This window comes from Cyclopterus lumpus, chromosome 10 (genome assembly GCF_009769545.1).
Source record: "Cyclopterus lumpus isolate fCycLum1 chromosome 10, fCycLum1.pri, whole genome shotgun sequence".
Lineage (NCBI taxonomy): Eukaryota > Metazoa > Chordata > Actinopteri > Perciformes > Cyclopteridae > Cyclopterus > Cyclopterus lumpus.
In genome coordinates this window covers 7,044,994-7,065,943 of record NC_046975.1, presented here as the reverse complement: position 1 = coordinate 7,065,943, position 20,950 = coordinate 7,044,994, and the positions used below count along the sequence as shown (strand labels likewise).

The window sequence follows — 20,950 nt, the reverse complement described above, 5'->3', positions numbered from 1 at the left end:
TATCTTGATCACAGAGTTTCATACGTGTGTATCCCGCAGGAAAATAGTCTATTTAAACAGGTTCTGTTGGCGACCTTTACTGCACCTGTACTGTACCTTCAAGCACAGTGTCAGTGGCAGACTTAACTAAAAACAACGACAACACTTCAAAAGGATAAGTTGACATGCCGACGAGGGCGCGAGCCATTAACCATCCAAAGTTCCGTCCGCTTCCACGTCTCTGACCTCCTCCTCCTCCAGCGGCCCACTGAACAAAGTCAACGGTGGGCGGGACCACGGCGCACGGTCTTCAGCCCCTTCCGATTGTCACAGCGGTGATCTTGAGCTCCCATTGGCTCCTGTCTGCGACACGTCACAATCATGATTAGAATTGATGATCGGACGTTCTGATTTCATTGTCTAGCAAAGGGGGGACTGGTGGAGAAATCTGCTGAATTCTCAACGCTCGTCTGATTTTGACATCCAATATGGTAAGTGGCAGAGTGACTTCACTTTTCGCTCCATGGACGGGAGGGGGGGGAACAAAACAACCCGACTGGTGTCCGCCCGGAGCCCGGGTCAGCGCGAGCGAGCATGGCAGGGGTCGAGAAATCAGAGATTTGGAGGAAAAGTTGAGCTGCGGCTATCCATGGGGGGAAAGCTATGCTAGCGCTAGCTAGCGCCTGGCTGGCTCCGGTGTGGCCGCTCGGGCCTGCAAGCTACCGGAAGCTGTCTCGTATGGCCATTGTGCTGATGCGGCGCTTACCCGGTTTGTTTACCGTCCCGGCTCGCCGTCGGTAAAGTTATGGCACGCGCCTTCCCGTGCGGGGATTGAGCGACTGAATCGCCCCCCCCCCATTCCCCTCCCTTCCCCGGCTGTTTCCTGGGCGCTGTGCTAGTCGGACGTGCCCACAGTTTGTTCGCCTAATTCTCCCCGTAATGTTCCCATATTGACTGTAGCCATGCGCAGTCAGCCTGCCAACATCAACCCGCTGGATGCTTATTGGTCGCACAACCTTCCCGTATGTGACACATTCTGTCTTCATTAACAACGACAGAGAAACAACCCTGTTCACGGCTCTGTTTAAGAGGGTTTCTAAGGTTACGTTAGGCTGTCTCGCTGTCCTCTCCGTGAGTGTACACACGCGCACGCATGCACGTACGCACACAGACACACACGCCTTGGCTTTGTAACTCGTCACCCTGGATCTCATTTCAAATAGTGCGTGCGTGTGTGTGTGTGTGTGTGTGTGTGTGTGTGTGTGTGTGTGTGGCACATTGAAAGATAGCTTGCTGTTTCCAAACTGAAGTCGACATCAGTCGAAAATGACATCTGGAGCTGGATATAAAAACAATAAATCGACTTGAGCGTGCTTATGACACATTATGATGTTTAGTTTTTTTTTTCTTTCCAAAAGATCATACGTATTAATTAATAAATACACATTAATAACTTCATAGTTAATGCGTTTGAATGGTTCTCACTCTCAGTAGAGTAGAACAATGATTTTCTGGGTACAACATGGGCTGTGAGCTTGATTGATGGTGTTATTGATGCCACACAGTGGCTTGTCACAGCCTATTCTACTTTGACTGGCAGTGTGTTGCATATCTAACAGCTTCACAATGCTTGCAGTAACTTTTGTTTCCAAATATTGTAATATATTATATGGCAAAGGGTTGACTGGTTGTCAACAATTTTGTGAAACTGATCCAAGTATTTCTCGATTACCAGTAAAGAGAACTAGTCTTTTATTGTGATTAAACGGCTCCAGAAGCATGCTGACGGATAGAGTTGGTATGACTTGTCATACCAACTCTATATGTCATTCTCTTCTTCTTTTTTTATTTACACTCTTACACATGGCCTTGTCTGCGTTGCTTTCTCCTCAGCCACATTTCCCAGCAGTGCGCCAGGTACACTGAGACACGATGAGTACGGTCGAACGTGTGCTAATCTAGAAACATGGAGGTTTTGCTGTGATCTGCATGGCTGCCCCGTTCCCCTCCAGTGGCAGAATGGATGCATGGGCACAGAGGCGCGGCCTGCAGACTGTGAGTATATCAAGAGTTGTATTCCAATATGAGCTCAAAAATAAAATGAAAGACATGGCTTGAAATCATGACAAATTGAAAACAACTCTCAGGGAGTTGTAATCTTGAGACTGTAAAACTGTCAGAAGGGTAGAACTATGTTCGCCACATTGATCTTTATAATTAAAGTAATGAAAGTTAATTGCAGTCCTAATACAAAACAAATATTGAGCACAGACTTGATGTGTTCTGCCAACCACTAAATAGTAAAGGAGCAAAGATTCAGCTAGTTTATCCCTTTTTAGTTTGAATAGAATAGCTGGAGAAAGGTTAGAAGTACAACTGTGTCTTCGGGCAATTGTAGGAAAACAATAATGTTAATAAACCAACAGAGGAAAGTTATATTTAGAGGGAAAAAAAAACTTTACTCAACTAGACAAAAGCTCTGATATTCTCCAAGAAATTAGATGAAATATGCACGATTATAAAGTCTGAATTGTGTTGCCCTCTATAGTAAGGATGGCCTAAGTGAGGTAAAGGTCCTGAAAGATGCATACACGTTTCATTCATAGTCTTTCCATGTTCTTTTATTAACATAAATAAATATAAATATTGTAAGAGTTGCATGAGAGTAAAGATAACAACTTCGATCGTTTGAAGATGCAACGGTTTGTACTTACTTCAGCACAGCTACACTTAAAACCTAAAAAGTTGCTGAAGACGTTACTCCGACTAGTCGATGCATGACTAGTCGATGCATGCGAATAGTCGATGCATTTTTCTAAATTAATGTTTTAATATGAGAAAATGTTGTGATATTTAGAATTAAAGTGGCTACAAAACCTTCATATTACATTCCATAAACCCAAGAGGAAAATTGCCCAGGTGTTATGACGTCAAAGTAGCACTAAGTGCTGTATCTCTTTGACCTAATCACCGACCACAATCCACCCGTGAATTCTTTATCTCTGTTATTGTCTCTCAGATGAACCTGCGGTCAGTGTTCACGGCTGAACAGCAGAGGATCCTGGAGCGCTATTATGATAACGGGATGACCAATCAGAGCAAGGCCTGCTTCCAGCTCATACTGCAATGTGCTCAGGAGGCCAAGCTGGACTTCAGCGTGGTCCGGGTAGGCCCAATAAATGTTTTGTGTGAATGAACAAAAGGGAAGCAGCACCTCTGTCCTATGGTTTTGTGGTGCAAGTAAACTGAGACTGTGGGTCTCATCTGGGTCGCACTTCATCTAGTGCAGAGTTATAAATTATTGTCCTCGCTTTCCCCGCAGCGCATTACTGAACGTTTTGTTAAGTGACATTGTTGAGCTGATTGCTCTTCTCCCCGCAGACATGGGTTGGCAACAAAAGACGTAAGATAGCCTCCAAGGTAGAGCAGAACGGAGGCATGTCTCATTCCTTATCCAGTCACGGACTCGCCGGGGGATTGCTCTCCAATCACTCGTTAGCCGGGGGGCCACTGTCCAATCACGGCCTGGCGGCAGGGCCACTGCTTCCCGCTGATTTGGCGGCGGCGCGGAACATCCAGAATCGCGTACACCTCCTCCCTCCATCCTCGTCCTTCCCCTCTTTCTCGTCAACATCTTCCTCCCCTTCCTCCTCCTCTCCCCACAGCAGCGGAAGCAACAACAACAACAACGACGTCATACTGACCGGGATTTACTCCCTCAACTCCGTCCCTCGCTCTAGGCCGAGACCTCTGGCGCCCCCATCTCAGTCAGACTCTGAGCTCTCAGCGCGCGCGTCCTCATCGCTGATCAGCCGGGCCCTGCAGAGCAGGATCGGCTCCGCCTCCTCACCCATCCACTCCAAGATGGTCTCGCTCTCTCAAAACCTCCCACCCCTCACATCTGCCTCAGGGCCTTTAGTCTACACTGCAGTCAGGAAGGGAGCTTTATCCCTCAGGGAGGCCGGGCTAAGTGCAGGAGCAGGGGTGGTACCTCACAGCTGGACTAAGCAGTACGGTGCAGCTCAAACTCACCTGTGGTCCTCTTCCTCACAGCCCCAAATTCAGCCTCAGCCCAGACCTCACTCCAACCCTCAACCTCAACCCCCCCCCGCCCCTCAGAAGACGCGGGTCTCCCTCCCAGTGCAAAGCTCTGGTCACTCCTCTGAACAGACACCCCGTATCCAGCAGGTCTTCACCTTGTCAGAGGGAAGCGAGGGGGACCGAGTTAGGTCGAGCCATGAGTCGGCCCATAAAAGCTTGGAGGCGCCGCATCCCCTGGACGCCAGTCACAACTTCTCCATCGCCATGGAAACCGGAGATGAAGAAGACGAGTGGCAAAGGGAAGAGGAGCTGGCAAATATGGCCGCCCAGACACACCTCCGCCGGGCGCAGACGTCAGCGAGCCCAACCGGGTCCGAAGTGTGCTTGGCGAGAGGGGGCCACACGCCACCTACGACTAGCCCCCGACCTGCGCTGTTCCACGGCAACACGACTCTTCAGGGCAGCTACTCCATCACAGCACAGACCTCACTTCCAAGGGACTCCGGCTCACAGGTGAGAGAGGTCAGAGCGAGTCTGCCGCTTTCCTTCAAAGCGAACTGAAAGACTTGAACCTGACTTTGTGTGTCTCTGTGTGCAGACTTCACTTGGTGTGTCCGCCGCCCCCTGGGTTATCAGCAACTCCAGAAAGAGAACAGTCAGTACTTTTTGTTTTTTCTTGTCACCTTAAACACAACACTTTGAATATAGAATATAGGGGGGGGGGGGGGCACATTTAAAGTACCAGGTGTACTGTATGGTTATTGCACACTTATACTGACAGTCTGCTTTCCATCAGCGGGAATCTTCCGCAGTTAAACGAAGGGTTTCGTGTTTTCAGCTGCAGGATCGGACCCAGTTCAGCGACGGGGATCTCATCCAGCTGAAGCGCTACTGGGACCGGGGCATGACCAGCCTGGGCTCGGTCTGCAGGGAAAAGATCACCGCCGCAGCCAACCAACTCAATGTAGACACTGAAATAGTCAAGGTAACCGACTCCACAGGGTTAAATAATCTTTTTGTGGATATTACCGTATATTATTAGTACAGATACATCTAGATGTCTGCAGTACCCTTGAAACTACAGAGAGTTATTCACACTGTCTGGCCACTCCTCTGTAAACATGACATTTAGTGAAAACACGACTATTTGACTGAACTTTAGAGAGCTGAAGGAAAACCGGAAAGAGCAACTTTTCTAGGTCACAGACGTTTTCTGACTTACTTGCTCAAAGTGGTGTAAAGTCACGTAGTTATTTATCAGGGTCACCGTAGGAATGCTGGTGGACTAAATATAGACACACACATGACCCGCTGCCATGTCGCTTACTGCGATATTTATTGCTCGGAAGGAGAAGCTTTGCCCATGCGGAGAAACAGTACACCACCATCAGGATGATGACAAATCGTTGCGATAATCAAACATCTTGATATTTATTTAGTTTAGCCTCTATTTATTTTGTGTGCAGATTTGTTTTATCCCAACTTAACCATCACATTCGTCATACTTTATTTTGAAAAGGTTATTGGTGCCATTGAATTGTAGTCGAGCATTTCTTCTTCAACGTCCGTGACAATCTACTGTTTGTTGTCTCGTCCAACTGGCAGACATGGATCAGTAACAGACGGAGGAAGTACCGGCTGATGGGCATTGAAATCCCTCCACCTAAAGGTGGGCCCGCTGTGTTCTCAACCTCCTCCCCCGGAAACGAATCCCCGATGGCCCTCAGCCCCGACGAGGTGGGGCTCAGAACGCCCGAACTCGGAGACGACTTGAATTATGAGGGCTCCCTCTGCCTGTCCGAAGGTGAGGCCGCTTACAGAACGCACTCACAAACACCGGAGTCTGTGTGTGTGTATAAAGCATGTACCTCAGCCGTGCAATCTTCTTGCTTCTAGACGGCACGATCGAATCGCAGCATGGAGACGAAGAAGACGGGATAGACGTGTCCACTGCGATGCCACCGGCCAATACTGTGGTACGTCGTTATTACTTTGATATTACGGCAGAAGTCACCTAGGATTGGATCCGTGTTACTCAAACGCAAAAGAGGTTGGCCACGCTACTTAAACACATAAGTGTTTGTCAAACAAGGTTTGTCTTTGACAGAACAAAGAATCATCTTATCTACATATTTACTATCTTCTTCTTACATTACAAACAAACATGACAATGCAAACAAAACAAATGTTCTGTGTGTAGCAGAAAATCCTTTTGTATCACCTTTCATTTCAAAGTGTTTTACACAATAATAAAGTAAATAACAGAAACGGAACATAAGGAATAAAAACCAGAGCAGATCTAATCTGTCTTTTTTTTTTTTTTAACAGAAGATCGAAGTAATTGACGAGGAATACGGAGATAATGAAGATGATGACTTAGTGGCCTCAGACCTAGAGCAAATGCAGAGCCTGCTGGAATTCAAGGTGAGGACGAACACAGGGCATATGATTTATACGAGCATAAATAAAAAGCACTTCAAATAACTTCTTTTGCTTAATTTTTGCTCTGAACGTTTCAGCACGAGGAGGTGCAGTTCTTAGAGATTGAGCTAGAGAACCAAAAACAAAAGTACGACGAGCTCGCGAGCTTCACAAAGAGCCTTCTCAGCGCCGTGAGGAGCAACGACCTAGAGAGACAGCAGGTACGCTCGCCGGCGGCTTGAAGCGTAAACACCTCCGTCGGTTGACATTTCTCACACGAGGGCCCGCTGTCGTTTTGTGTGTTTTTAGGAGCTCGTGGCCAGTCTACCTCAGCCTTCAGACCAGGACTGGGACATGGCGGAGGAGAGCGGAGCGCGACCCGCCGACGCGTCCTTCGACCACAACAGATCCCCGATGGCCGGGGCAGAGAGTCCGTCGCCCCCGGCGAACGGAGAAGTCCCACTGGTCCCCGCAAACGAAGACGACGCACCGAGCGAAGTTACTGAGCCCTCTGCATCAGAGGAGCAACTGCAGGAGGCGGTCACAGAACAAAAGTGACCACGTCATGTATGCCCGCTCTCATAGACTCATCCAGATGTTTCCACACTCCATGTAGAAGCTGGTTTTCGGACCATATGGTCTCACACACATTGACACAAACACTCTGGTAACCTCGTGCTCCACGCCCAGTGCCTGTGGATCGACGCTTCACTACGACTGTTGGGCTGACAAATGCCTTTTTTACTGCATATCATCTGCCTTGCTCCGGACCGGTCCGGGGAGAACAATAAACAACCTCTAACTTACCCGTGTGGCCGTTTATGTTTCATGGAGTGTCACTTTTTCTAATGTATCTGCTTAGCAAAACCCAACTGTAGAGAGAGTAATGTTCACATAATGTCGTGGCTGATTTAAAACAATTACAAATAATTAAACTAATCAAATTACAAGACCACCATGAAAATTGTCCAGATTCCAATATATAAAATATATAATAATAATAATATGAAATGAAACCATGATTACTATACAATGCCCCCAAATGGCACTAACTGGCTTGTTCTCATCTTAAACCCATCATATGCTTCAGTTAAACTTTAGGACTATGCCCATACTAACCTATCTATTATATTTTTGAACAAACCTGAGACTCTTCAGTAGTTGACCAATGTAATTCACAATTGCGTTATGACTTGTAAGTTGTGACTATGAACGACTGAAGACGTGTAGTGTGTATTTGCGCCTGTGGGTGGGAGAGAGAGAGAGACGGAGCTGGAGGGAAAGTGGATGAGCTTTAAGCCTCTTATTTCCACTTGGACTCGGGATGGACCGGCTTATGAAACAGTGGCTTGAATACGTTCAACTTACACCCATAAGATCAGAGGCTTAGATAATATGGCCCGCCACAAGGGGTGTCTTGTGCTCCCTGATTTTACCCTGCGTCAGCCATAAAACCAAACTCCTTTGTCCGTTGCACAAGCCGGGGGACGATTTCGGAAGCAAGCAAAACGGCCCATCACCCGGATGCATGTATGTCACACTGCATCCGAGTCCCCCCCCCCTCTCCCCCTCTCCCCTACGCCACCACGTCCTCTCTCCCTCCTCTTCTATCTCCTGATCCGTCGCTTTGGTTTCAACGGGGGGGAAATCCTTAACCGAATTGCGTCATAAATACGTCAATAAACTCCCATTCACTGACGACCAGGTACCACGATAGCCGCCATATTTGCATCCATGGCAGGGTAGCGGTGCTCTCGGCGAGCGTATGTGTGCGTAAAGTCATCGGCATCGACTATTCCCCGCAGCGAGTACCCCATCGCGGTCCCGCAGGGCCACGCAGCCTGGATCTGGTCATCAAGGCGAGAACAGCCGGACGTCCACGGAAGGGAAGACATGCAACGTGGAGCGGGGGTCTAGGTGAACTACGATGCCTTAGACTCGGAGAGGACTCCTGGCACAAGATGGAGGTAAACAGCGTTTGCAGTGAGGTGAGTTTGGATTGCCGTGTACTAGACCTTGTGTTGGTGTGTGCTGTCCCGTTAGGTTCGCTTTGCGCTGCTCGGATGGGGAGAGCTCGCGTTCGGCGTCACGACATGCAGCGCGCCAGCTAATGCTAACAGCTGGGTTCGGTGTTTATTTGTGTTGCTCTGTCCGGGTTGTATTAGTTCGACAGCGGCCCGTCCGGGCTCTCGCAGCCGCTCGTTTTTTTGTCCGCACATGCGACGGGCTGTTATCCCGGTGACGCACGGCACCCCGCCCCCCCGCCTTTTTTGTTGTTATTTACACTCCTCGAGAGGAGTTTGCCCCCGTAGCTAGCTTAGCGCATGTAGCGTTAGCAGGAAGCTAGTTAGCCTGCTAGCTTGACAGCTCGCAGGCTTGAAACTTGTGGGGACAAGTTTTATTTTATTGTATTCAGCCTCCGCCGTCTTGTTAAGAGGAGAGCGGCTGAAGTGTCCCTGCGGAACATGTCGGCCACGTTGCGTTTATTCAAAGTTGAACACGGACGTTAGGCGGGTTACATTTGGTGGTCCGGCGTCTTGGCAACGGCACGAGAGAATCAGCGAAGCGGCCGTTCGCTTTAACTCGTGTTCTCGTCTACTTTTGTACAAAGCTATTCATCAACACGCAGTAGATCACTAGGGTATCGGTATATCGACTGCATTAGCAGAGGGACATTGTGAGGAAACGTTAGCGCTGCCGGTTCTGTCCTCCAGGCTCATAACAACAGGGACCTCATTATGGCATGTTGTCATCATCCTTATATTCAGACCTGCTTTTTAAACTATATTTAAAGACTTCTCTAAATGCTTGTGTGGTGACATCTGTGGAGAGGTTCAGTCTGCTTTTTGTATGCCCCGCCCCCCAACTGTGAGGTGTTTTTTCATGTGCAGCTAAGCCAACCTGACACCCTAAACCTCCATCTCTGGGATTCTTTGCAGTCTTTCACACCTACAGTCGTGTGTGTGTGTGTGTGTGTGTGACCGCCCGCTTTGGCTGTTTTTTTTTTAAGCCAGCAGGAGAGCTCTTGCAACATACATTTCTGACCTCGTCCATTCTTTGTTGAGCTAGACCCCCCCCCCACCCCCCCTCTCTTGTTTTTTGGAAGACTTCTACCACAGCATTTCTGTTTGGCATGCTGTTGAAGGAGCTCGTCTTATGTCGGTGGCATGGAAATATTGAATAATGCATTAACCTTTGTGCCCCCCCAAAAAAAGTATTTTCATCTCCTGCCACGAGTGAGCACTTTGATCACTGTTTGAAAGCTGCCGAGATAACAGAAGCCCGCAGTAAACACCAAGCGGGTCCACTCGCGCTGGGCCAGTGGTCATGCTGATTGTTTAATGCACTTCTTATCAGTTTAGATTGTTTTATTTTAAAGCTTACACTCAATCAAAGGGATTGCGGTGTCGGTGACCGCCGGGCGTCTGTTCAAGTGGCTGGAAAAGGCTCGCCCGCTTGTGCTGCAAGTGTAGGCTGCACTCTGTTACGAGCCGCGATGAGCCACAGCAAAAGGTGGGAGTGAAAAATGTATGTGTGAATTATGACACAGGCACGGCCCTGGCTTCAGAGATGCACCGACGCTCACGTCTTGGTTGACATTTGCTTTTCGTTGCCATATCTCTGCGCTTTGAAGGGTACACCGCGACTGATTGAATGATTGAATGATTGTTTGTGTGTGTGTGTGTGTGTGTGTGTGTGTGTGTGTGTGTGTGTGTGTGTGTGTGTGTGTGTGTGTGTGTGTGTGTGTGTGTGTGTGTGTGTGTGTGTGTGTGTGTGTGTGTGTGTGTGTGTGTGTGTGTGTGTGTGTGTGTGTGTGTGTGTGTGTGTGTGTGTGTGTGTGTGTGTGTGTGTGTGTGTGTGTGTGGCTCCACCCACTGAGTGGGCTTGCGTAGTGCTATGACTCATCCCCCCTCCACCTCCCTCCTCAGAGGCTTGATGGAATTCAACACACAAACACGCCGGACTGAATGCATCACGCAGGCTGAGCTTTGGCACAGACTTGAAATATGCAGACCTGGTTAATGTTACAGCGGTCAGTTTATTGTCCGATTTACTCGTGGTTTCTGAAATATCTGACATTCCTCTGCTGGCAATGTCACTGTGAATGTCTATTGTAAACAAAGAAGCACACATCAGGCCCCTAAATGTTTAACACATTTCCCCCTGGGGATGAATAAAGTATCGATCTATCTTAACTGTGGCCTCTGAAAAGAAGAAGAAAAAACAGTAACGAGCAGGTTGCCACCACCATCAGCCCTGAGGCCCTGAGAAGAGCGAGACCCCCGTTTGTCCTGAAGAGGTTGAATGCTGGCTGCAGCCCGAGCAAACATCATCCTCTTCCCCCCCCTCCCCCCGCTCTCTCTCTCTCTCTCTGGCTGGGGATTAAACTAGACTGCTAATAGCGAGGGGCTTCATGGGGACAGGATGAGCGCTGGGCGGGCTTAAGGTATGCACTCCATACGGTTTGACAACAAATAAGAGCGTGAGTGGGAAAACTGAAGGCGCGCTTGTTATTGCATGTGACTCATTGATTTCATCTGTTGAGTCCTCCGTAATGCATGTGGGCGTGCGGCAGCTGCGCTCGCAGCCCTGCTCAGCTAAAAAAAACAGCGATGAGCAACCTTCGTGAAAGTGTTCGCCGTTGCCGTCTCTGATGAGATCTTCTGCTTTCGCTGCAGGTCAACGGACATGAGATCATGGACGAGCCCATGGAGGAGGGAGAGTCTTTCTCACACTGCGTAAGTAGCGACGGTCGTGGGGAGCACATGGCGGGGTGGAGACAGATCTGCGGTGCTTTTTGCGGTGCGGTCTCAAACCGATCCTGTTCTGTGTAGGATGAAGAGACCTATGAGGAGATTCCGATCACCCACCATGTGAAGGAGGGCTGCGAGAAAGCCGATCCCTCTCAGTTCGAACTGCTCAAAGTCCTCGGCCAGGGCTCCTTTGGCAAGGTGAGCAAACGAATCCCGACAAATCAAACGTTCCCATTGGTGTGGTCGCACCAGAGTTTTGTATCTTTCTTAACGCCTCCCTTTCTCTCAGGTGTTCCTTGTCCGGAAGATCTTGGGCCCAGATGCTGGTCAGTTATATGCAATGAAAGTTCTAAAAAAGGCATCTTTGAAAGGTAAAGCTACTTTTGTTTCCATCTGCATCCACCAAAAAACGGTCAACGTGCGCTGAGTGCGTTCCGACCTCAGTGTTGACTCTCTGTCCCCCTTCCTGTTTTGTCTCTCCAGTCAGGGACCGAGTTCGCACTAAGATGGAAAGAGACATTTTGGTGGAAGTCAATCATCCCTTCATAGTGAAGTTGCACTACGGTAAGAGAAACTCTCTTTTCTGTTGTGCGCAGGCGATTTTATATATAATCACACAGATTACATCCCAGTGCAGGTCGAGAAAAGCCGCTTATGTGCATCTTCATGCTCCAGTCAGAGACGGCACTGTTAATATCATTTATTGGAATGTTTTCAGTTATAACAGATATTGGACAGGAATTAGTCCTGGTTAGTCATGTTTATATTAAATTAGTGTTTAATGGACTCGATTGCCACAATACACATTAAGAACAAAAGGATCACGCTAATATCTACTATTATTCTGCTGCGTTACCAATATCATTAATTGACTTGTTTCCACATCTGCCAGCCTTTCAGACAGAAGGGAAACTGTATTTAATACTGGACTTTCTCAGGGGAGGGGATGTATTCACTCGCTTATCCAAAGAGGTAAGCTGACGTCCTGTTGCCCAACATCTCATTATACTTTAAGTTTATTTGCAACTGTTTTTGTCTGCAAAGAAAAAGTACATTGTGTCATTGTAATTCTAGTATGTAATGGTCTTTTTGAGACCCCTGATGTTTTAAACATGTTTGTGAAAATCAGTACTACATGAGCCACAATGTTGTTCTAAAATCTCGAAGGAATTGTTAGGCTGACAGCTAGAAATGGAAACGGGTGCAAAGTATGCAAAAAAAAAAAAGTTAAATTTATTTTCTAAGAGCATACACACGGCCAGGACATTTGTCTCCCGTGTTTTCTGTTTGCTTTTTATTCAAATTGCTTCTTGGATTCCTCAAGGAAACACAAGTGCTTTTCTTGCAGCCTTTATTCGCCTGTAGTCCATCAGAGGTTTGTCAGTTAGAGGCTCAATTCAGCCCTTTCTTTTCAAATGCATTCAATTGTCCTCCAGGTAGACCTTGTGTTGAAAGAGCCAAACGCAATAGCTGCTGGCAAATGTCAAATCGACTGCTTGCTGGGTCGTGTAACCGATTTGAAATGTTGATACTGTGACAATAATAACACTCTTCTTTTTTTTTTTTTTTTTTTTTTTTCTTCTCTCTGTTTGTAGTCACTGAAGCTTGATATTGAAGTTGTCTCTTTTTTTTTTCTTTCTTTGCTGCTGAATTTCTCTCCTCTCCTTAGTTCAGAGAGTAAATTTGTCCAGTTCTTATCAGGTTATGTTTACAGAGGAAGATGTGAAATTCTACCTTGCAGAGCTGGCCCTGGCCCTCGACCACCTGCACAGCCTGGGCATAGTTTACAGAGATCTCAAGCCAGAGAAGTAAGAATCCTCGACCTCACTGTCACCTTTGACCCCCTCACAAACTCCCCCCCCCTCTCCCCTGTCGTCTTCCAACTTACTTTAGTGTGTGTGAAAACCACTGATGATGCTCTGGCTTGGACATATAAACTGTAACATAAAGCGTTGAAGGGATTTGACACCAGATATAGTGAGGAGACGTTTAACCTTAAATGACAGAATGATCACAAGAATTCGCTTGTGTTGTTTTTCATCACTTAATAGAAAATGCAATCGTATGTTTTAATTTCCCCAACTGACCCTGTTAGGTTTAGGTATACTGAAGTCAAAAGTGAGGTATGACACGCGGCCCACAAGTCATTCCAGCCCATAACTTCACAAAACATCCATTGTCACAAAGACTCACACAGACTCACACATTCCTGACTTCAGTACGTTCCCTTCGCCTGAGTAGTTTCACAATCTGTGACGGTCTGTGTACAGTGCGGCTCTGAATGGAGTACTCCAGCCTGTTATTCCTTCGCCGTCAGCAGTCGGTTTGAAGCCTCCAGAGCTTAAGAATATCTGTGCAGATATTATTTACTAGATGACTTTTAAAACGTGTTGTTTGAAGCCCACCTCCATGGAAAACCTGTTTCTTGTCTTTCAGCATCTTACTTGATGAAGCTGGACACATAAAGTTAACAGGTATGTTTTTGACTTGAAGCTTTAATTAATGCCTCATACTTAGACGTATTTAGTTTAGTTTTTTTTCAATGTAAAAAGCTATTTTTAAATTCAAATGAGTAATTGAAGAGTCTAATCTAGTTAATAGCCTGTAATTGCACGGTTTCACGTTATACGCGTCTTTACTGAGAATAGATTCACGACTCTTATTTCTGTCCTCGGACTGACTTTCCTCAGCAGCGATTTTTAATGTGTCTTTTGCCAACACCTCGCAGAATACAAGCTGCACGGTGTAATGACCGGATGTGGCTGGCCAGGCGGCTGTGTGTCTCACCATTTTGCTTTGCATTGCTGTTGCGCAGACTTTGGCTTGAGTAAAGAGTCAGTAGATGCTGATAAGAAGGCTTATTCCTTCTGTGGTACGGTGGAGTATATGGCCCCTGAGGTGGTCAACAGGAGAGGACACACGCAGAGCGCGGACTGGTGGTCTCTGGGAGTGCTTATGGTACAGAAATGGGCTCTTTCATTACTATTAACTGGTAGAAGAAGAAAAAAACACCCTGTTGATGATATTCCTCTTTCTTTCATTGCAGTTTGAGATGCTAACGGGGACGTTACCGTTCCAAGGGAAAGACCGCAATGAGACCATGAACATGATTCTCAAGTGAGTCACCGGGCACGGTGTGATCGAGACGCTCAGCGTTTTGTGAGAAATGATCCGCCGCAGCTTTTCCTTGTGTCCATATCTTTGTCCACCTTTCGCTCTCTGCCCCCTCCAGAGCCAAGTTAGGAATGCCCCAGTTCCTAAGTCTGGAAGCCCAGAGTTTGCTGCGAATGCTGTTCAAGCGTAACCCTTCTAACCGGCTAGGTAAGGTGCACCAGTGTGTCGCTCCTCACGTTGCGCCACTCGCTTAAGCTCGAGCTTGGTAACATTTTGGCACCCACTTAAATCACATGCTGCGAGAAAGAAATGTGTGAACGTGTTGTTGATCCTCTGCAAACAATAAAAACTGCTGTGCCAGGTCAACTGAACCAGGGTCTCTGTGTCTTTAGGGGCCGGGCCCGACGGAGTGGAGGAGATCAAACGCCACGCCTTCTTTTCCACCATCGACTGGAATGTGAGCGCACACACACACACACACACACACTTCTCATTTCTCTCTCACACACACACACACACACACACACACACACGTAACTCTCCAGCTTCTGTTAAGGCTTCACACTTCACAAACGGTTGGCTTGGTTAGTTCTGGCCATCAGTCTTGGCCACGCCAGCTATGTGTGTGTCTGGGCAGAGGGCCAGTTCTCACTGTGTGTGCACTAATGGCGCTGCGTGAGTGTTTAAGAGCCTGCAGGATGCTATTGGCTGGACCGGGCTGTAGAGAGAGATGGGGAGCGGGTTAATCAGGGAAGGGCTCTCCTTGGCAAAACAGCCTGTTGTGGGGTTTGATTTTGTGTGTGTGTGTGTGTGTGTGTACAGACACTGTACAGGAGAGAGCTGCAACCCCCGTTCAAGCCTGCGGCAGGTAAACCAGATGACACATTCTGCTTCGACCCAGAGTTCACCGCGAAAACGCCTAAAGGTAAATACACCTAAACCTACACACACACGCTCCTCCGCTTAAAAACAGCAGCCACTCCTGCAGCCATGGAAACTGCAACTGAGCACCGACTACAATAAATTACTAAAAGTTTGATCAGGTGCGTGTGCCTACGTTCATAGGACCATATGTAATAAATTACCTTCTGTACATCTAGACTCTCCAGGTATCCCTCCGAGTGCTAACGCCCACCAGCTCTTCAAAGGCTTCAGTTTCGTTGCTCCAAACCCGATGGATGACAAGAGCTCCCCGCTGCTCAGCATACTCCCGATAGTTCAGGTGAACGCATGGCGTCTTTACTTTGCAAATGTCTCCTCATCACAATTTACACAGGTTAATTATTGGCATATAATTTAATGTGCATGCGTGAAGGTCACACACTGGTATTCTTTTCTGTCTTTTAAGCTTTTTGTGCACAAAAAGATCAGAATGATCACCATTTATCTCCGATAGTCGACCTGCCCTTTCTCACTGTTGATTCAACACACACACACACACACACACACACACACACTCTTGCATGACGTGTGAATAAGGAGCCAAAACAACAGTGGTAATAAATCTGCAACGACCGTTTGACTGCTGAATACGTGATAACGTCACCGCTACAAGTTCCACTCCGGCATGCTTGTAAACCAAAGTGTTGGAGCACACGGCACCAGGTTAACCAGTCGTCGCGTGGGAAGGACAGACGCTGCTGGTTTTACTGGAACACGTTCTGATTCGTATTTATTTATCCGGATGTTAAAGGCTCATGTCTTTTTCCCTCCAGATGCACGGGGGCTCGACCAAGTTCTCTGATCTTTACGAGCTGCAGGAGGACATTGGGGTCGGCTCCTACTCCATTTGTAAACGCTGTGTACACCGAGTCTCTGCCATGGACTACGCTGTGAAGGTAGTGTGGTTTTTCTTGTTTCTAATCCACTAAGCACCGTTGCTCCACAGTTCCTCGGAAAGCTTCGTTTCAACCTGCTCCTCCAGAATTAAACTGGTGACCTTTCAGTAAGAATCCTGACCCTCGGGCCACTGATGCGTCCTCTGATATGTTCAGTATCAATAGTTGCATTGAGGCTGTGGTCGTGTGACATCCTTTTTCTTTCTGGTTCTTATTGAGATCAAATTAGATGACTGTAGTGTGAATTGCACAATATTTCAGATATGTGTGCGTGTAGAATGTGGGTTCATAAAAGCTTCTGAACCTCGAGTGTATGAAATTGCCTATTGTCGGTTAGTGTTGCCAGCAGAGGGCAGCAAAGCTGAATCCATATTGCCGTTAGCTCAGCTGGTTTACATTGTTAAATGCTCTAATTTCTTTTCTCTTTTTTTTTCATCTCCGCCAGTAGGCTTTCTAAATTGACTAACTGCTCGCCGCTGTGTTTCCATGTGTCTCAGATTATAGACAAAAGTAAGAGGGACCCCTCTGAAGAGATCGAAATCCTGATGCGATACGGACAGCATCCCAACATCATCACTCTGAAAGACGTCAGTAGCATTTGTGTGCGAGCAGTTCACGACGTTACAGTTTTTAGTGGGCCACCATACTCACAGGTTGTGTGTGTGTGTCAGGTGTATGACGAGGGCAGGTATGTCTACCTCGTGACGGAGCTGATGAAGGGAGGGGAGCTGCTGGACAAGATCCTCAGGCAGAAGTTTTTCTCTGAGCGAGAGGCCAGTGCTGTGCTCTACACCATCACCAAGACTGTTGACTACCTCCACTGCCAAGGGGTGAGCGGAGGCGCCTGTGCACATGTGAGCATGAGTGAGCATTCAGTATCTCCTCCTCCAACGGGTTTCCTCTCCTCCCCTTTTTTCCCAGGTGGTGCACCGAGACCTGAAGCCCAGTAACATCCTATACATGGATGACTCGGGAAACCCCGACTCCATCAGGATCTGTGACTTTGGATTCGCCAAGCAGCTTCGGGGAGGCAACGGCCTGCTCCTCACCCCCTGTTACACCGCCAACTTTGTGGCACCAGAGGTGAGAAACGACCGAAGAGAAAAGAGGGCTACGGCTTGATGCCAGAAAGAGATGTTGTATAGGTGACAAGATGGTATGTGAGGAGTCCCTAAATACGTCAATACGAGTCCCTAAAGGTTTGTCTTTCTTTATTTGGGTTGGTCCAGGTACTAATGCGGCAAGGTTATGATGCAGCCTGTGATATATGGAGTCTTGGAGTTCTACTGTATACCATGCTGGCAGGGTAAGACTGCACACATTGGATAATGTGGGAGGGGATGGTTTATTTGTTTCTGTCTTAATTGCTTGTGCTGTTGAAGTTATTACTTTCTCAACTTTATTTTGTTGCAAATTTCACCACAATTAAAAATCCATGTAGTCCTGATGTGTTTAATCACCACAAAGTTTGCCTCTGAAAACAAATAAAGTGCTGCATGCCTCCCCGCCTGTCAGGTACACGCCGTTTGCTAACGGGCCAAACGACACACCAGAGGAGATTCTCCTCCGGATAGGGTCCGGAAAGTTCTCTTTGACCGGTGGCAACTGGGATACGGTATCGGACACCTCAAAGGTACGCTGACACGATGAGGTGATGTGTCACTGGAGCTAATTTGCATCGGTTTCAAATTGTAATGTTACTGATATTGGTTGCTCTTCTCATGTCTGTAAAGCACTTTGTACAGTTGGGTTTGATAGGTGCTACAAAAGCGTAATTTGGCTATTGGAAGTCGCTGTGATCCTCTTTGGATTCATTCTGTGATTGAATCAGGACTCAAAGCTCTGTTGTAAAACTGATTAGTGAACATCAAAGACGGCATCTTTTTCTGTTTTTATATGGCAACAGAGGTGCATTGTGAGTTTATCAATCAATGAATTCAATGGGGTTTGTCCCATACTTTTAAGACTGGATGTTTTCTTTCCGTTCCAGGACCTGCTGTCCCACATGCTCCACGTGGACCCTCACCAGCGATACACAGCAGAGCAGGTCCTCAAGCATTCCTGGATCACCTGTCGAGATACGCTACCACACTTCAAGCTCACGCGCCACGACGCACCCCACCTCGTCAAGGTGGGCACACACGCACGCGCGCATATATATATATATATATATATATATATATATATATATATATATATATATATATATATATCATATCATCCCTCTGTTATCTTTTCACTTTAAAACAGAATTTATCAGGTCTATTTTTGACATGTGTTGTGTTGCAAGTGGTTTGAGTCATGAGAGCACTGTTGCTAGGCGACTGATAACAAGAACAAAAATGGATGTTAACCTTGTTCCCAAACGATTATCTTTTCGTAATTTTTTTTGCACTTCAATTTTACGAATGTTGAAAGAAAGTAAATTAGGTTTTTAAAAGGAAAGGAACTTCCAACATCAAAACATAAGTGTACATCACAAATCTGTATGTATGTCACAAACCTGGAAGTGGTCAGAAACTTTCCACAGTATAAATGGTACAACAGAGCATCCTTCTCCTCATCATCATGCTCCTAGTCAGCAACATTATCAGCAGACGGCACAATTATTGTCGAGCAGGATGGATGATTCGATAGATTCATGCTGGCCACATCAAACTTTACCTTTCTGTGCCGCACTTTTTGTTGTTGTTGTTGCCACAACTCGTTTACATTTTGGTGTTGCTGACTGTGGACTTGTCATCCTGCTCTTAGTCATAAATCCCACTGCTGTCACTGATCTATTTGTGTGCTTCTCGCCTGCACATGTGATTCAAGGTCTGACAAATGGTTTGTATTGAAAGGCTTGGCGGCACACCTCAGCCTTCAGGAGGAGTTATTTGTGTACCCGCGGGCTCTTTGTTGGCTTGAACAAGTCCCTTCCTCGAATTCTCAATTTGGCATCTTCTCTCAACCTGGATGTTTGTTCCAGACTCTTCTCTCGACTGGAGAGGAACACCGATGGCAGTAACCGAGGAAGTTGTGGCGGCACAAGCATGGGCCATTGTAGCTGTGTTTTGTAAGACGGACATGCAGGTGTTAAACGCCCAATGTTGGGTTTTAGTGCTGCTCCCATTCTGCACATTTTCAGATGATGACGTGTTTCTGAGTGGGTGAGATAAACAAATGTAGTGCAGTGTTGAATAGGCAAGATGGAAGACTGCCTCTGCTTCTTTTTGGTGAGTGGAGATGTTTTTTCCAAATTTAGAGTTGTCATCAGCGGAGTATGCCTTAGGGCGGGGCTACCTTGTGATTGACAGGTCGCTACTACAGCATTGTCTGTCTGGGGGTTGTCTGCGTTTGTCTCAACTTTAACCCTTTTACAGTGGGTTTTCAGTTAATGAAAGTTTGGTTGCCTTTTTTAAGATTCAGCGTTCTGGTCACTTCCTGTTACAAACAGCCAAGATGGTGGCAACCAAAATGCCAAGCCCAAGGCTTCCAAATGGCGAACCACTAACCAATGGCCGACATCCACTTCTTATTTACAGTCTATGATATTATCATCTATGATGTCCTGACTCACAACGTAAGGATGCAAACTCACAGAACAGCGGCATTCTTGTATCTCTTTAACAGTTAAAAGCACGTTTTGATGTTTTCTTCCAGGGAGCCATGGCGGCAACCTACTCAGCACTGAGCCAGAAGACGAGTCAGCCGGTGTTGGAGCCCGTGGCAGCCTCCAGTCTAGCCCAGAGACGCAGCATGAAGAAACTCACCTCAACTGACATGTAGACACACACACACACACACACACTCTGCTCGCCCTCCAGTTTTGACCTCACTCTCAGTTGGACTGTCATACGCGAACGCACACACAGACCCAAGTCCTGGCCAGTCAGACATACTGTCTCCCTTTTTATAATCTATTTATTTGGCAAACCCGACTTGTGTGTACACTCACACTGGACGAGGTTGCGTTGTGAAGAAGTCGGCTGAAGAGGAAGAGCGGAAACTCACATATCTGTTACTGCTGGGGAGACAGACTTGTATTTATTTCTACAGCTTTCATATGCACTTGCCCACCTCGCCTTTTCATTCTCCCTTCCTCGCGTGGGGAAGAAACACACCAGCTGATGTGCTCCTTCACTGTGATTGGCTGATTCAGAGCTGCTTTTGGTAAACTGTGCCCCTCTCCCCCACTCTGCTGTCCTCCTCCTCAGTTCTCTCTGTCTGTCGCTGTCTTAACTTGTCCTCTTCAAAGTGCAGTAATGGTTAAGTTTGAGTGCTGGCAGGACGACATTGACTGAGGGACATCGCAAGACCTCTCTTAAAAATAAAAATTCTGCTCGTGGCAGATTAGAAAGTTTCCTCAGGATCAGAGTCATCTGCCAGCACTGTTGTAACATGAATGCATGTGTGGACGGAACATGTCTTTCTTTTCCCTTCAGTGTCGCCGTCTGACTCCTGTTACTTTGTGATGCTAGCAGTGTATCGAAAGAGAAAGGAGAAAAAAAAGCTGCAGATGGGCGAAAGTTGACGTCTAGCATTTGAAGGTTATTTTATATATATATATATATATATATATATATATATATATATATATATATATATATATATATATAAAATAACCTTTTATTTAAAAAAAATTAAAGATGAGGAGCATGTGGGGGAGCTGTCGGGATTTCTCTGGGGGGGGACGGGACACACCCCGTTGAACCAGAGGCTGAACTAAAAAGAAAACAAACAAAAAATATTCCATGATATCTCTTCAAAAAGACATTGTGGAAATTGTATGATATTGTATTTATTTCATTTGATTTTTAA

The 20,950-nt window shown here is 46.8% G+C and overlaps 2 protein-coding genes across 6 annotated transcripts; both read left to right on the top strand.

Moving 5' to 3' along the window:
- Positions 1–274: 274 nt before the first annotated feature.
- On the top strand, positions 275–7,247 carry hdx (highly divergent homeobox). Of its 2 annotated transcripts, none has more exons than XM_034544095.1 (11): positions 275–470; positions 1,873–2,034; positions 2,999–3,145; positions 3,361–4,533; positions 4,619–4,675; positions 4,859–5,005; positions 5,626–5,824; positions 5,917–5,996; positions 6,349–6,444; positions 6,540–6,662; positions 6,751–7,247. In XM_034544095.1, the coding sequence occupies exons 2-11, from the start codon at positions 1,969–1,971 to the stop codon at positions 6,997–6,999; spliced, it is 2,337 nt and encodes a 778-aa protein (XP_034399986.1). In that variant the 5' UTR covers positions 275–470; positions 1,873–1,968; the 3' UTR covers positions 7,000–7,247. The 2 variants fall into 2 exon arrangements, with proteins under 2 accessions (XP_034399986.1, XP_034399985.1); XM_034544094.1 differs by having other exon boundaries at positions 4,817–5,005.
- Positions 7,248–8,101: 854 nt separating this feature from the next.
- LOC117737870 (ribosomal protein S6 kinase alpha-6) lies at positions 8,102–20,716 on the top strand. 4 transcript variants are annotated; one of them, XM_034544099.1, is made up of 22 exons: positions 8,102–8,429; positions 11,121–11,180; positions 11,277–11,393; positions 11,485–11,566; positions 11,679–11,759; positions 12,088–12,167; positions 12,897–13,003; positions 13,632–13,669; positions 14,011–14,153; positions 14,242–14,312; positions 14,428–14,516; positions 14,702–14,766; positions 15,132–15,234; positions 15,410–15,531; positions 16,025–16,147; positions 16,645–16,734; positions 16,819–16,977; positions 17,069–17,230; positions 17,377–17,453; positions 17,663–17,780; positions 18,138–18,278; positions 19,793–20,716. In XM_034544099.1, the coding sequence occupies exons 1-22, from the start codon at positions 8,403–8,405 to the stop codon at positions 19,916–19,918; spliced, it is 2,181 nt and encodes a 726-aa protein (XP_034399990.1). In that variant the 5' UTR covers positions 8,102–8,402; the 3' UTR covers positions 19,919–20,716. The 4 variants fall into 4 exon arrangements, with proteins under 4 accessions (XP_034399990.1, XP_034399987.1, XP_034399988.1 ...); XM_034544096.1 differs by having other exon boundaries at positions 8,304–8,408; XM_034544097.1 differs by lacking the exon at positions 8,102–8,429 and adding an exon at positions 9,610–9,954.
- Positions 20,717–20,950: the final 234 nt, after the last annotated feature.

Excerpts from the sequence above, each read along its gene's own strand:
- hdx (XM_034544094.1), top strand. The coding sequence starts at position 1,969 with ATGGCTGCCCCGTTCCCCTCCAGTGGCAGAATGGATGCATGGGCACAG. Across the intron at positions 3,146-3,360 it reads TGGACTTCAGCGTGGTCCGG|ACATGGGTTGGCAACAAAAG; the intron begins GTAGGCCCAATA and ends TTCTCCCCGCAG. Across the intron at positions 4,676-4,816 it reads GCAACTCCAGAAAGAGAACA|CGGGAATCTTCCGCAGTTAA; the intron begins GTCAGTACTTTT and ends GCTTTCCATCAG.
- LOC117737870 (XM_034544099.1), top strand. The coding sequence starts at position 8,403 with ATGGAGGTAAACAGCGTTTGCAGTGAG. Across the intron at positions 11,760-12,087 it reads CATAGTGAAGTTGCACTACG|CCTTTCAGACAGAAGGGAAA; the intron begins GTAAGAGAAACT and ends CACATCTGCCAG. Across the intron at positions 14,517-14,701 it reads TAACCCTTCTAACCGGCTAG|GGGCCGGGCCCGACGGAGTG; the intron begins GTAAGGTGCACC and ends CTGTGTCTTTAG.